We start from the raw sequence: 16,763 nt of genomic DNA on the forward strand, positions 1-16,763 counted from the left end.
TGGTTTCCAATTTTAGGATACTGAAAATTGTCTTGTAATATTCAACAGAGCATGTAGTAACTGCTGCACTTGTTTCCAGTTCTAATTTATGTAATTTTCCATTCAGTTGTAATTTAATATTGAATTTACCATTTTGTTCATATTTCGCATATTTATAATTATATAAAAAAAGAAACGAATTCCGCCGCTGGAATCTATCCTTTACATAAAATTTGTCGGTAATTGTTGCACTATTTAATTACTATTCCTTTTATATTACGTTAATAAACTACTAAAGTTAGAGTAATATATCTATTACTCGATATTCATACGTCGAGATACATAGCAGTTATAACCTAATTATTTCTATTATCCCCTATTAAGTTACCACTTCTACTGTAATTGCAATTTTTGTATGGCGTTTTTGATGTAATAAATAAAATAAGTAAATAAACAAAAATGGCAACCCATTTGAAATTAAAATGCAATCATACTGTAACAAAAGAATGCTGGAATTTGTAGAAACGTACACTCCGATACAAAATAAGGTCTACGTAGAGCGAGAATTAAATTTTGTTTTGTCACCTTCAGGCTGAATCGATATTTCTACCTTACAGTTACAATTAGTAATAGGCTGAATGAAAATAATTTATTATATGATTATCTTATTTACACAAAATTTTAACGTTTTATCTTAATATATTCCTACCCTTATTGATCGGGGCCAGTTTAAGATAATTCTATATTTTTATGACGATAATTGTATATTGGATGTTTTTTTTTAAAGGTTTGTTTTCTCACCAACAGATGGCGTAACAACATAAGCAATAATGGCAGCGGTTTCCTCCGCTCACATGCAAGATCAGATCAAGATCCAGGATCACAGCGATGATGACCAGGACCCATACTCGCCGAACACGAGAGACACGATAACACCAGACTATCACGATGAAGAAAAACAGGAAGAGAGACCAATACACTCGTCTTCTTTCTCCATCCACAATGTCTTGAAGAAAGAGAGAGAAACGATTAGTCCTGAAAATGTTTTTTCAACGGAAAAGTTACTGCAGAACACGCCTAATTTCGAGGATACATCACGACATTCAGAAAGCGTCAGTCCGAGGATAGACGATGAAAATAATGATAGAGCAGAGATAAGCGTTGATGACAATTCTTGCTGCAGCGATGACACTGTCCTATCAGTCGGGAATGAAGCTCCAGTTTCAAATTATCACAGTGACAAATCACAAGACACACAAGGACTCACCTCCTTTAAGCACATACAAACACATTTGAACGCGATATCACAATTGAGCCAGAATTTGAACATCAATCAACCAATCCTTTTACGACCAAATCCAATAACACCCAACCCGTTAATGTTCCTAAACCAACCGTTGTTGTTCCAAAACCCATTGATGAGCCAAGCTGATTTAAAAACTGGCATGCCGAGAATGGCGTTACCACAAAACAGTTTGAGCATAAATCAACAGTTCAATATGAATTTCGTGAGAAAGAATCATGAATCGATGAATCGTACCGACGAAAATCGCCGTCAAAATCAGAACTTCTCCCCTAAATCACCGGAAAATGCTTCCGAAAGAGATTTCATAAATCAAAACTGTCTGAAATTTAGTATAGATAATATTTTAAAAGCTGATTTCGGTAGGCGAATCACTGATCCCTTGACTAAGAGGAAAACTTTAAAATCTAGACAGTTTGAAATAAAATCTTCTCCTGTTAAAGAAACCTCGCCAGCAAAGGATGTTGAGGCGAGGGTGCCGGAAATCAAACCCGGGGATAAGGGGGCTATAGATCTGTCTAAAGGTGATGACAGTGGGAGCAACGCTTCTTCAACGCCAGGTATATATAGTCATTTATTTAAGTTATATTGTTGTACTGTGTGGCTACGGTACTAAAGAATATAGCCACCCCACTCTTCCCGTGGGTGTCGTAAGAGGCGACTAAGGGATAACACAGTTCCGCTACCACCTTGGAACTTAAAAAGCCGACCGGTGGCGGGATAACCATCCAACTGCTGGCTTTGAAATACACAGGTCGAAGACGGGCAGCAGCGGCTTCGGTGCGACAAAGCCAGCCCTGCGGTCACCAACCCGCCTGCCCAGCGTGGTGACTACGGCAAAACACATGAGTTCACGTTGTTTTTGGCGTGAACTTATGGAGGCCTATGTCCAGCAGTGGACTGTATAGGCTGTAATGATATTTAAGTTATATTAACTCAATAAATTATACTTTTTGATTTATTAAAGATTGGAGACGTGGATTACGCAATTTTAGCTTTTGTGTTTTCTCCTATCAAAATAGCTACGGGGTGAATGGGCCCATATTACATACTTTAGGACTAGCATTTTTTGAATTTATTATTTACGAACAAACTAAAAGTCAAATTTTTCTTTATTATAATATTAGTATAGATATAATATATAATATTATTGTAGTATTTTAATGTTCGAGTTCAAATTATATAAACATATATGAGTAAAACCGACGTGATAGCAATTGGCTATTTTTAGCTGTCAGTTGCTACTGCATATACAGTTTTACAGCTTGGGACATAACAAACTTTTATAGTAATCATCCAGTTTTGTCTAGTTTTGTATTTTGTGTGTGTGTTTATATCGTTAAATCTGAAAAATCCAAATCCAAGTCCAATTAGGAAATGAAATATCTGACAAATAAAGTGTAGTTTAAAGTTTTATGTCTTGGTTACTATTAAACGAACTAAAACTATCAGAAACTTTATCAGGAAGCAATGAAATAGATTCTAAATGTTACAAATGTTTCAGGTACAACGAGCGACGGTCCGATGGTGTGGCCCGCGTGGGTTTACTGTACAAGGTACAGCGATCGACCGAGTTCCGGTAAGTTTTTGTATTAAGCATTGTTTATATAAACAAAACAATAGAGGTCTACTTTACACGTACGGAAAACTACACATTTCATCTATAACATATTATCTACTAACATATAACACATATATAAGTGTTTTTTACTAACAATTTCACGATTGGGGGCCAATCAATTAAGTACACCACACGAAATTCACGATTTTTGAACTCCTCCCCCGTCCTTGTCACGGATGGTAACATTTATGAGACCCCCCTTAATTGTGTCCCAAACCAAACCTTGGTGTGACGTCACATATTTTGTAATTTTACACCTATTACCAATTCTTATTTAATCAATTCGAACATTTGTTTCGACATTATATTTATTTCCATTTATATTTTCAAATGTGATGTCATAAAATTTTGGATACCCCACTCTTTCGTCCCACATTATCCTCTAATTGTACTACTTTGGTTTGTATCTTTTAATGGTGTGCGATAAAGAATATTATTATTATTATTATCACACTGAGTGGACCCCCACCCCCCTTAATGTTTGTCGTAACTAAAAAGAAAAGTTTCAAAGATGAAAAAAAAAACAATAATTATTATATATTCACGAAAACAATATACGGTGGTACGAAGTTAATTAATACATCTATTATAATATAAAGTTAGTGACTTTAGGAAACAACGATTTTTACACGCACTACTACGTGATTTCTTGCATAAAGAAGTGGGGTAAGATTTGTAATGCGCATGCGTAGGAGAGGGGAGGTTTCTATGTCTACTTGATGATTTTTTTTAATACCTACCTTATAGTCTCCTTTTTTTCTGTGATCTTTAGTATCCATCTCGTTACCGCCATCAAATGTATAGGAACGTCAAAATCAAATTACATTTAAAGTGAAGCTAACACCAATACCCCCTACCCTAAGAGGGTAGATCTCACTGAGAAGAGTCGGAAAGAAGGCAAATAAGTCTGTAGTCACCATTTAATTGTGTTTGCTCGCAAAAGAAAAAACCGACTTCAATTACATCGACTAGTAATGCGACGTAGGTAGACGAAATGGTCAAATACGTACGTATTATTAGAGATTACTCTAAAAGTTCTTATCTGATCTCGATTAAATTTAAATGGACCACTTCACAAGCACAACCTTTCGATTAAATAAAGAATAAATGGAATCGCCCACTCAGTCAAAAGTACTGAGATAACATACATTAAAAAAAAATTAAAAAAACAATCGAATTGAGAACCTCCATACAGGATAAGTGCTGTGTGGCGACGGCACCAAAGAATATAGCCACCACCTCTCTTCCCGTGGGTGTCGTAAGAGGCGACAAAGGGATAACACAGTTCCACTACCACCTTGGAACTTAAGAAGCCGACCGATGGCGGGATAACCATCTAACCGCTGGCTTGGAAACACACAGGCCGAACACGGGCAGCAGCGTCTTCGGTGCGACAAAGCCAGCCCTGCGGTCACCAACCCGCCTGCTCAGCGTGGTGACTATGGGCAACACACATGAGTTCACGCATTTTTGGCGCGAACTTGTGGAGGCCTATGTCCAGCAGTGGACTGCAATAGGCTGGAATGATGATGATGCAGAATAAAACGTAATTAATTATAAAGCCTATATATCTTATTGTATATATTAAATATTAATAAACAGAGATTTAAGCTTCCGTCTCTCGAAATACAAATAAAATATCCTCTTAAGCTCAGCGTCCAATGTTTGCTATGCGATACTTGTATAAAACTTTGTCAAAGCGTACTTTACATCTGGCTTATATTAAACTTTATTTAATTGAAATACTACACAAAATCCGATAGCTGAGCTAGGAGAGAAAAGTGCGGAGTTTCTTGCCGATTCTTTTTTGCACAATATGCATTACGAATCGATGATCGCATTTCCTAAAGATAAGTAAATTATTAACGCAGTGTGGGTCTCCTCCGGCCCGTGGGACCGACGATCTACGAAAGATTGCCGGTGCAAGCTGGATGAGGATTGCGGAAAACCGGGATGTCTGGCGCGAACTTGGGGAGGCCTATGTCCAGCAGTGGACTGCAATAATAGGCTGAGCTGACTGACTGACTGACTGAAGTAAATTATAATTCGTAAAATGACGATTAGAATTGGTTTAAAAACTATTTAGAAATAATGGTTGATTCAATTTTACCAATTTTCATCTGATGTAAATATAATTTTAAAAAGACAATAGTATTGATCTTACAGATAGCCTATCAATATTGGGTGCGATGCAGACTTTATCAAGTGTTGATATAAGCTCTTATCTGACAGATTTATTTATCTTTTAAGAAGTAATTATTTAATTTATTAAAATCACATTTCAAACCGAGGGTAGTTTCATTATAATTATTTTTTTTAATAAATTTTAAATAACAACCTAATAATATTTATATTTATATAAAATATGTATTAAAATAAGTCGGCTGATACCTAAAACACACCTTAGGAACAGATGACCGCGTTTGTATGTTATTATATTCGTATACTCGTAACATAGCCTATATACCGCTATGGACACAGTGAACTGCAACCCTAAAATCTAATGTAGTAAGAAGGATCATAATTTGATAAGTGTCGCTAAGGGATGTTCCTCGAGATACAAGGGGCGTGTTCCGGGGGTTATTTAGGGGTTGTTAAGCTGTGAAATTGATAAGGATTTTATGAGGTACATGATTTTATGAAGGGCTGTTTTGCGGGTATTTATAAATTGTTTTCGTTATAATCTCAGCAAGGGTTAGTAATTTAGTATGTCTATATGTACTAACATCGTGAAGAGGGATGATTTGTTTGTAATTGACAAACTCTGAAACTGTATAAATTAATTTAATCAAAACTTCTAGAAAGCCACATCAACTAAAAGTGCTAATAATGAATAAGCTTAATTTATTAAATTACTATTGTTGGAAGTTTTTGGAAATCAATAATTTCGATTAATGATAGTATCTTTATACACAATACACAAATATTTATATAAAAAATTAAAATAATATATGCACCGAGTTAAACTGAACTAAATCAGTCTAAAAATGTCCAACTACTTGGTAAAGTCTCTTCTCCACCTAGGAGATGGATATCTTAATCTATCATGCTGCTCCACTGCGGATTGAAGGATATAATCCTTACTATGAGTGACGATCGCTATCAGTTATCTATGATAATAACTCGAACCTAAGCTTTAGGTCTCTCCAAGGCACAGTGGAGCGTTTCTCATGGGACCCTTGTATTTATTTATTTATTTATTTAGTAAGAACGACCAATAGTATTACACGTTTAAAAAAAGTTACAATCACTTATATGCCAAGGTATTAAATATATACATATAATTCCTCTTAAAGGTAGTTACAGCATCTTTTTTTAGTTGTTGTGCAAGTAACAGTGAAGAGACCCACAAGGGCATATACCTATTAGAAACAAACAATAACTACCGTTGAGGTTAAGACGATAAGATGACCACTCTCACCATCATACCCATATAATATATATATAATATACATAATATTAGTATATAATGTTAGTTATATAATATATATAATATTAGTATTTATTTCCAAATTTAAAGAGAAAAGTTAACTAAAACAAACAAATAAAATAAATCTAATCAAATTAGTGATTTCTACAAAAGTGCTTATAAATATTTAATCAGACGCTATCGAGGGATACGCTGTAATAGTGATGTCCCTTTACGATTTTTAAATATCGATAAAATAATATTTTTACATGTTTTATTTATAGGTATAATCTATACTAATATTATAAAGCTGGAAAGTTTGTTAGTTTGTTTATTTGTTTGAAACTATTGGTTCAAATTGAAAAGTAATTTTTGTGTTGGATAGTCCATTTAACGAAAAATTGATTATAATATTCTTTTATGGATCACACAATATCTGTGTGTATATAAAATTAACAGTAATTAATAGCTTTTTTTTCATAAAATATTTTGTTACATTAAATTTTTTAATCTTGACGAACAAAGGACTTGTAAGTTAAATGCTTATAAGTTATTTATTTTATAGATAACTATTACATACATTGTTATTTTCTGGCTATAACTTAAGTTCGAGTTGCTAGGCACATTATTTTTGCTTTTTATATGTGCACATAGCTTTTTTAGACAGAAAATAAATATAATATTATAAATCATTTTATATACTTTTAAATAAAACATCCAGCTTAGTTACTAATAAAAGTTTAGGATGGTTTTCGAAATATTAGTAAATTGGTCGTTTTAACACGATATATGAAAAATCGGAACGTGCATCTATAGCCTTATAATCGGGATTCCCCACGCAAAACGGTCTATCTGGGAACTCAAACGATATACTATGTACATTACCTTACTTAACATAGCAATTCGAGTAAAGTAGAAAAAAAATGAGAAATTCTAGAAAGATCGCCAGAAGTATTCCGCTGATCGTAGATAATGGATAGGCCATAATAGCGCCATAATTTTCTCTAACTAATAGGCTGTAATCAACGAAATTGTATTCATTAGCATTTCTATAGAGCAACTACTCAGTCATTTCTCAGTAGTAAACACTTAAGTCCTTAAAAACTGTATAAAGTGTAAAGATTAATTTATTTTAATGACAATTGGAGGGCCGGGGCGAAAGGGGTTAAGTCACTTTAAGCAAACTTTTTAGAGCCATTTAAAGATTTAATGTTTTTACGTGACATTGGCGAAATCATCTGTACTCATTTGGTACTATTGAAAGCCATTAAAAAAGGTTTAATGTTAGAGTAAAAATATAAAAAATACGTATAAGTTCCAAAAAATAAATCACTGTACCAATATAAAATTGTACCATAGAATATTGAAACTGACCGTTACATAAATATTATACCATACTATCTTTTCTCATATACTTACTGCTATGCCACATGATAGTGCTCGTTAAGAGCTATAACAATCAATCAAAAGCTATTTTTTTCAAACCTGTATACTTTTTAGACCACACGACTAAAGTAAAACTTACGAAACGTCATTTTCTCTCTTTCTATCTTCACTAATTTATATCTCCCTCTCAAGTTGCGTTCGCTTCGCCCGATCACACTTTTCATAACGCTTTCGTCACGCATTCACCAGCTTACACCCCAAGTCAAGGGTACGTAAAGAAGTTTTACTTCAAAAATGTGACTTAACTCCTTTTTCCCCTGGCTCTTCGTTTACTATAACTATCGTAATGTTAATACATTATAAAGTAGAGCGGAAATATCTCATTCAAAATCTATGGCTACCGAGAAGTGCCTCTGCCTTACAGAAGATCATGGACAAATAATATTGCTCCTAAGTAGCTTGTGAGTATTGCTTCTGACATTTTATTTTTGGTAATATCACTTGCACTTAATTTTTACTAAGATTTAGGTAAATCGTGGTTACATTCTTCGATTGATTTTTTTTCACCGTTATCATATAACTCCTTATATATTTTATATATTAAACTACCACAAATGCAATAAAATAAAACAAAACACACATACACACACTGTTTTCAATTAACAAAGAATACTTAGATTTTCCATAAATGGTATGGAAAAAAAGGTCGGTTTCAACGCATTTCTGCACAGCGGGACTATGGGAAAGAGTAAAAAAGTGGCCATTAGCTTAGGTAACCTAGGCCTTATTAGGTATTGGGTTCATTCATGTATCATTACGGTCCATCGCACACTGGGCGACTTTGTCTGTACTTCAGCGCACACAGCGAGACTGACGCTGCGCTGTTGCGCGACTGTCGTCGTCAGTGCGCGTACACAAGGCGACTAGGCGCGGCGACGAGTAGCGAGCGCGCGCGATTCCCATAGCTTGTCGTCGCGACTCTGCGTCTCTGTCATTTAGTGTGCGGAGCTTTGAACGCAATTTATGAAAGTTGTCGCTTGTCGCCTAGTATGTGACATTTAGTGTCTCACTGACAATTTAAATTTTAATTTACGTCTAGAAGAAATCGTTTGTTCACTGTAATTACTAAACCGATTTGGAAATATTTTTATATTTGATAGCTTGTTTAGTAACGCTAGCGCTAATTAGCCTAGCCTACTTCGATTCCCGCCTACGTCTGGGTGTAATATATGTATTTATTTATACATGTATTCGGATGTATTCTTATAACAAATGGCTATATCAGCCGGCTGTTACCTATAACACAAGCATTAAGTTGCTTACCTTAGGAACAGACAACCGTGTACATACACGGTTATGTTATAACATATCATCATCATCATCATCATCATTACAGCCTATCACAGTCCACTGCTGGACATAGGCCTCCACAAATATAGGCCAAAAATGGCGTGAGCTCATGTGTTTTGCCCATAATCACCACGCTGTGAATTATAATGTTATAACATATTTATATGTATTAATTTTGCACGTATGACTAAATTTAGTAATAAATATATTAACAATATTAAATTTGTTGTTATTGAGATTCTAGCAAGTTTTATTAAAAATAATTGTGTTTGCTCGCAAACGAAAAAAAAAACCGACTTCAATTACATCGACAAGTAATACAACGTAGATCGACGAAAAAATAGTCAAGCAACTACGCGTTATCAAAGATTACTCAAAAAGTAGTAATCAGATCTCGATAAAATTTATATGTGACCACATGATAAACATCAGCTTTCGATTAAATTAAAAATTATCGAAATCGGTATACCCAGTAAAAAGTTATTACAGATTTTCGAGAGTTTCCCTCGATTTCTCTGGGATTCCATCATCAGATCCTGGTTTCCTTATCACGGTACCAAACTAGGGATATCCCCTTTCCAACAAAAAAAGAATTATCAAAATCGGTACACCCAGTAGAAAGTTATGCGGTATAATACAACGTAGGTCGACGAAAAAAGCGTCAAGTAAAAACGCATTATTAGATATAACTCGAAAAGTAGTTGTTAGATCTCAAATAAATTTAAATGGGACCAATTGGCACACATTACCTTTCGATTAAAACAAAATTTGTCGAAATCGGTCTACGCGGGCAAAAGTTCTGAAGTAACATACATAAAAAAAAAAAAAAAAAAAAAAAAAAAAAAATACAGTCGAATTGAGAACCTCCTCCTTTTTTGGAAGTCGGTTAAAAAAAATCTGAATTCAATCGTTATAATGCATTTATGGTAACGACCGGGGTTTTGAGTGATTCGTAGTACAGTAGGAAAATTTCAAGAATATTGCTCATAAAAACTCAACTCAAACTGAACTTGTTTTCAATTTACGTGTTCTGTACTCGCACCTACTCTGGTCTAATTCGATCGTAGAAAATCTATATATTAATATGTGAAGCAAAAACTTTGTACCCCTTTTTACGTAAATTGTGCGGATGAAGGAGTGTGAAATTTCGCACTCCTTCATCATTCATTTTGCAATTGAAATTTATTGTATTTAGAGTGCAGAATGCTAATTTTTTTTAAATTATGAATAAAAATACATTAAATCAATAATAAAAAAAAAAACATTACACACACTGCCATGTATTTGACACACGCATATATATACTTTTTGTTTCCTGTTAAAGTCTGTGGTTAAATTATGGTCAAATTTCGACCACTAGATGACCATTACTATTGATAAATGTAAATAAGTTTAGTGTAAAAATATATCAATTATAAAATCAATTAAAAATACATCCACTATCCCAGTTCATACAACAAATATTCATAACGTGATATTTAATTATGAACGTTTAAAATAACGGATATTTTTAGACTATTAATTTTTATATGTTAATTTTTTTATGCAATCGTAATGTGCAAGTCCATTTGCACGGACTATTATCGATTTGCGCTTATTTGCGCAAACCAGTTTTGCTCGATTAGGCGACTATGCGGACGAGGAAACGGTAGCTCGTGAATTTATATATAGAAATAGTAAATTTGTCTGTTTCTTTTTACGTTCATCATCATCACTTCAGTCTGATACAGTCTACTGGAAATAAGCCTCCACAAGTTCGTGCCGAAAATGGCGTGAACTCATGTGTTTTGCCCATAGTCATCACGCTGGGTAGGCGGGTTGGTGATTGCAGGGCTGGCTTTGTCGCACCGAAGACGCTGCTGCCCGTCTTTGGCCTGTGTATTTCAAAGCCAGCAGTTGGATGGTTATCCCGCCATCGGTCGGCTTTATAATAATATTATATTATTATATTTGTGTCTCATGTATTATTTTTTCCATAATCACCACGCTAGGCTGGCGGGTTGGTGACTGCAGGGCTGGCTTTGTCGTACCGAAGACGCTGCTGCCCGTCTTCGGTCTGTGTATTTCAAAGCCAGTAGTTGGATGGTTATCCCGCTATCGGTCGGCTTTATAATAATATTATATTATTATATTTGTGTCTCATGTATTATTTTTTCCATAATCACCACGCTAGGCTGGCGGGTTGGTGACTGCAGGGCTGGCTTTGTCGTACCGAAGACGCTGCTGCCCGTCTTCGGTCTGTGTATTTCAAAGCCAGCAGTTGGATGGTTATCCCGCTATCGGTCGGCTTTATAATAATATTATATTATTATATTTGTGTCTCATGTATTATTTTTTCCATAATCACCACGCTAGGCTGGCGGGTTGGTGACTGCAGGGCTGGCTTTGTCGTACCGAAGACGCTGCTGCCCGTCTTCGGTCTGTGTATTTCAAAGCCAGCAGTTGGATGGTTATCCCGCTATCGGTCGGCTTTATAATAATATTATATTATTATATTTGTATTGTCTTCACGTCAACTATACCTAATATATTTTAAAATGAATAAATAGTTTATACACCAATTTTAAAGATTTATTTTTTATTTTTTTTATGTCACTAGGTCGGCAAACAAGCGTACGGCTCACGTGACGGTAAGAGATTACCGTAGCTTATAGACGCCTGCAACACCAGAAGCATCGCAAGCGCGTTGCCGACCCAATCCCCACTCCCCTCAGGAGCTCTGGTCACCTTACTCACCAACAGGAACACAATACTGCTTGAAAACAGTATTATTCTGCTGTGATCTTCTGTAAGGTCGAGGTACTACCTCATTCGAGCTGCTCCATGTTTTGAGCAGGAAATTCCTGCTGTGCCCTACCTCAGTTAAAAGTTTAAAGATTAGATGACTCTCTGATTTATGTGATTCTTAAAAACCCCATTAATAATAAATAAAATGAAACAATTACAGTTGATATTACAGTTACGATATCCATCGACGTACACAGAAACACAATCTATAATATAAAAATGAGTCGCTGAATGTGTTGCTAAGCGCAAAACTCGAGAACGGTTTGACCGATTTCGCTAATTCTTTTTTTTAAATATTCCTTGAAGTACGAGGATGGTTCTTACGGAGAGAAAAATTAAAAAAAAATAATTAAATTTCCTTAAAAAGTCTAAAAACAACACTTTTCTATACTCCCATACAAAAGATTTGTGATAATACTTAAAAGTCACTGTTAGGCGATACGAAGTTCGCCGGGTCAGCTAGTATTCAATAATTCAACAACCTCCCGTCGACCTCGACAGATCGAAACAAAAACAACACCTAATAAATCAATTAACAACATTAATAATTCAATTAAATAAACAACGATCGATTCGATTCTAATTAAGATTTGAATTATAAAACTGCTATTTGCATTATTTATAAATTCGTTACGTGTTTTTTTTTGTTATTGACTATGCGTGATGCGCGGTTTTGTTCGCTTTCAAGTTTTTCTAAGTTTCATGTTAGAATTTTTAATTTTTAAAGTATTTCTCTTTTATTAAAAAAAAATAAGAAATATGAATAAATAAACAAACAAACAAACTCTATATCTCTATTCGCTTTTCGCTTCCTGTAAGCCTTCCTAGCCTGTAATATACCACTACTGGGCATAGGCCTCTTTCCCCATGTAGGAGAAGGATCGGAGCTTAATCCACCACGGTGCTCCAATGCGGGTTGGCGGATATATTCCCTACTATGAGTAACGATCGCTATCAGGTGTACATGATAACAACCGGGACCGACGGCTTAACGTGCTCTCCGAGGCACGGTGGGGAGACCCACAAGAACTGCACAAACACCCAGACCACGGCAAACACCTGTATGGCCAATACAAATCTTTGTCATGTGCGGGGATCGAACCCTCAACCGCCAGCGCAACAGGTACAATCCAAGGCTGTGACCGTTGCGCCAACGCGGCGTCTATAATATTAGTATCGATTTATTTTATTTTATTTAAAAAAAAAAATAATAAAATAAAATAAAATCAAATGTATCGATAAAATATGTCCCCTCACTAAACATTACCGACATATGTTTTACCTCTTCGCAGTGATGCCTAAGCACAGTTTTCTACCCTCTTATTATGAAAGTGGTTGCATTAATATATTAAACACTATTTTAGGGTGTCAAGTGAAATTAACCTTAATTCGAAAGTGTATTTTTATATATTTTTTGTACATTTACTTATAATATAAACAGTTTAACAACCGCCCTGGTGTAGTAGTGCGTGTTGTCGCCAAAAACACTGACGGTTTGGGGGTTTGATTCCTCCGGAATGAATGTTTACATTTGTACAAATATTTCTTTCCGGTTCGGTCGCAGTAGTGTGATGTTACAGGCTGAAAATAATTAATTTTGCATACTTTAAGATATACTTCTCTTAGTTCATATTTAAATTAAAATCTGATTTTGTTCGTTAATTAATATTAATTTAATTTTAATTATTGTTTAATATTGTTCGTTAAAACTAAAAAAAAAAAAAATTGATACATTTTCAAAAAAAACATGACAGTAGAAAGTTTGTCGGTTTCTATTTTATAAATAACAACAAAAAATTGTCCTCCCGTGACCGTGGTAGCTCTAAAGTACTTAACTGAGGTAGGGCACAGCAGGAAATTTCCTGCTCAAAATATAGACCCGACAGGGGTAGTCTCGACCTTACAGAAGATCACTAAGTAACATTGCTTTTAAGCGGTGTTGTGTTCCTGTTGGTTAGTAAGGTGACCACAGTTCCTGGGGGGAACTGGGGATAGGGTCGACAAGGCGCTTGCTATGCTTCTGGTGTTGCGTCTGTAAGCACGTACCGTACAGTACCGTAGTACTTACAATCAGGTGAGCCGTACGCTTGTTTGCCGATCTAGTTACATAAAAAAAAAGAATCCGAAACGTCGGGCATTTAAAAACCTAAAAAAACCGCGATAAAATACGAAAAAATCCGAAAAAAATGTATCATTATATTTTTTTTAATAATTATTAATTTATAAAATAAACACTTTTAATTAATTGTAATATTTCTATAAAAGAAAATTAGTGAACCAGTTAGGTCGATAAACCATATCGCCATTTATGGGAATGCCATTGACATCGCACATGCATTTGCCACCTCGCTTACATTGCCATATATTTACACATAAGTAAAGCCGTAAATAGAAATAATGTGTCTATTACTTAGAACGAGGAGTTGAGAGCAATTATTTTTGTACGTAAGTTAATTAAACTGGACACGGGACACATATTGGTATATAATATTTGCCTGGTACCTATGAGTTATACACGTGAGAACGTGACGCACATCCAAAGCTAGCGCTTAGTAAAAGAGAGCACCAGTAAGACGGAGACACAGTGTACAGACTAAATATCTATACTAATACTGGCTGACCCCGCAAACGTTGTTTTGGCATATATGTTATTAGCCCCCTTAACCCCCCTCCACCTCTTATAAATTAGGGAATGAAAAATAGATGTTGGCCACAAAGTTCTGCGCACAAAAATGCACACAAAATTTAATAAAAATCGGTCCAGCTGTTACGGAGGAGTTTGTTAACTAACATTGTGACACGAGAATTTTATATATAAGATAAAACTGAAAAGTTTGTTTGTTTAAGCAGGCTATTCTCAGGAAGTAAGGTTCGAATTGAAACATTCTTTTTATGTTGGATAGCCCATTTACTGGGGAAGGCTATATTTTTTCTAAAAATGTCTGCAAAACTGTACACAGCTAGTATTCAAACCAATTACTTATAATTAGAAGAAAAAAAATCAAATCCAAATATCGTACTATCAAATTATAATTTAATAATAAAAAACAGCTAATTAAAAACACAATCACAATCATACATTTCGGTACCGAGACCCAGTACTATACAATTTGTCATAATTATCGCTCTGAGGTAACTTGGTGTTAATTACATACGAATGTATCTCGTATAGTTTTTCAATAGGTGTGAAATTATTACGCTGTAAAGAATTTCAACAGTTAAATGCTACGCTATAATATATAAAGCGATATTATTTTTCAAAATATAAGCAAAATTTTAGGCAGAATAAAATTTGTAGTAGAAATGTAGTGTAACAATGCGTAGTGAGCTTAAAACACAACACAAGCCAGTACAAATATTTGACATGAGCTTGCCAGCTCATTTAAATTTCCACCTCATTTGATCCTTGCCTGAGAAATTCATCGATGACAAATGTACGTATTATTATCTGAACTTGCGTATTAAAAAATTTCGGCGGCCTCGAATAAGACTATTTGACGGATGACGGTATCCAACGGTTTTTGATATATTATTATTTTTTACACATATATGAGATATTTCTATTCGCAATTATGAATCTAAAAGGTGTAGATTAGTAAATAAGATGAAACAATCCCCCAATCTGCTGTGTGGCTACGCAGTAAAGAATATAGCCACCCCCTTTCTTTCCGTGGGTGTCGTAAGAGGCGGCTAAGGGATAACAAAGTTCAATTGTCGTCTTGGAAGTGATAAATCCGACCGATAGCGGAATAACCATCTAACTGCTGGATTTCATATGCATAGACCATAGACGGGTAGCAGCGTCTTTGGTGCGATAAAGCCAGCTCTGCGGTCACCAACCCGCCTGCCCAGCGTGGTGACTATGAGCAAAACTCATGAGTGCGCACTAAGAATTGTAGCCCTTAATTCCCAGCAGCCCCACTATTCTCGATAGGCTGATGTGTGTGTGTGTGTGTGTGTGTGTCAATGACCTTTTTTATTTCCTGCTGTTAAAATCTATTCGTAATTTATGTGGAGGATCCTCTTAAATTTCCCTCAACTTTAACCACAAATGGTGGAGCAGGCCCTTATTCTTTGATAGAACCTTTTTTAAATTATAGTTAAAGTATAGCTTTAGCGTTGAAATGGATGGAACACCTTACCACGGAACAGTTCACACCAAATAAGAGAAATTACATCTGTACATTAATGTTTGATTCAGATTGATTTTAATTATCGTTGTGTACTTTATTTTCAATTATCGTATATCTTGAGTGTGCTAAGATTTTTGTACTATAGTTGTTTTACTAAATATCTTACCTTATAGATATTTCACCGCAAATATACAGTCAAAAGTTTTAATCAACTGTACATATATTCATATTTATGCTATACACTAGCTGTGCCCCGCTTTTCCACACGCGTTAATTGAAGATATAAAGGGGCTACCCAAATGTGTATGTTATATGATGTCACTGAGGTAGGGTACAGCAGGAATTTCCTGCTCAAAATATGGAACAGCCCGACTGCGGTAGTACCTCGACCTTACAGAAGATCACAGCTAAATAATACTGTTTTCAAGCAGTATTGTGTTCCTGTTGGTGAGTAAGGTGACCAGAGCTCCTGGGGGGATTGGGGATTGGGTCGGCAACGCGCTTGCGATGCTTCTGGTGTTGCAGGTGTCTATAAGCTACGGTAATCGCTTACCGTCAGGTGAGACATACACTTGTTTGCCGACCTAGTGACATAAAAAAAAATATAAATAGAAAAAGAATTCAGCTTATTGTTGTTATATTAATTAACTTGCGACCTCTGTCCGTCCATTTCAAATTTTACACGATAAGCATTCACCAACATATCATATACTAGAACCTTCTCCGAAACACGCCGCATCTTATGGTATAAGCATTATTCCGATCTGTTCAGTTGTTTTTGCTGTATAACCGAAC

At 35.2% G+C, this 16,763-nt stretch overlaps 1 protein-coding gene across 1 annotated transcript in view; it reads left to right on the forward strand.

The window, feature by feature from the left end:
* The first annotated feature begins 809 nt into the window (after positions 1 to 809).
* Positions 810 to 16,763, forward strand: part of LOC123667973 (homeobox protein invected-like) — a 65,066-nt gene continuing 49,112 nt past the window's right edge. The window contains exons 1-2 of the mRNA XM_045601799.1: positions 810 to 1,842; positions 2,787 to 2,861. Of these exons, the coding sequence (XP_045457755.1) occupies positions 810 to 1,842; positions 2,787 to 2,861 (1,108 nt within the window). The remainder of the gene's footprint in view (positions 1,843 to 2,786; positions 2,862 to 16,763) is intronic.

This window comes from Melitaea cinxia, chromosome 29, assembly GCF_905220565.1.
Source record: "Melitaea cinxia chromosome 29, ilMelCinx1.1, whole genome shotgun sequence".
Classification (NCBI taxonomy): Eukaryota; Metazoa; Arthropoda; class Insecta; order Lepidoptera; family Nymphalidae; genus Melitaea; species Melitaea cinxia.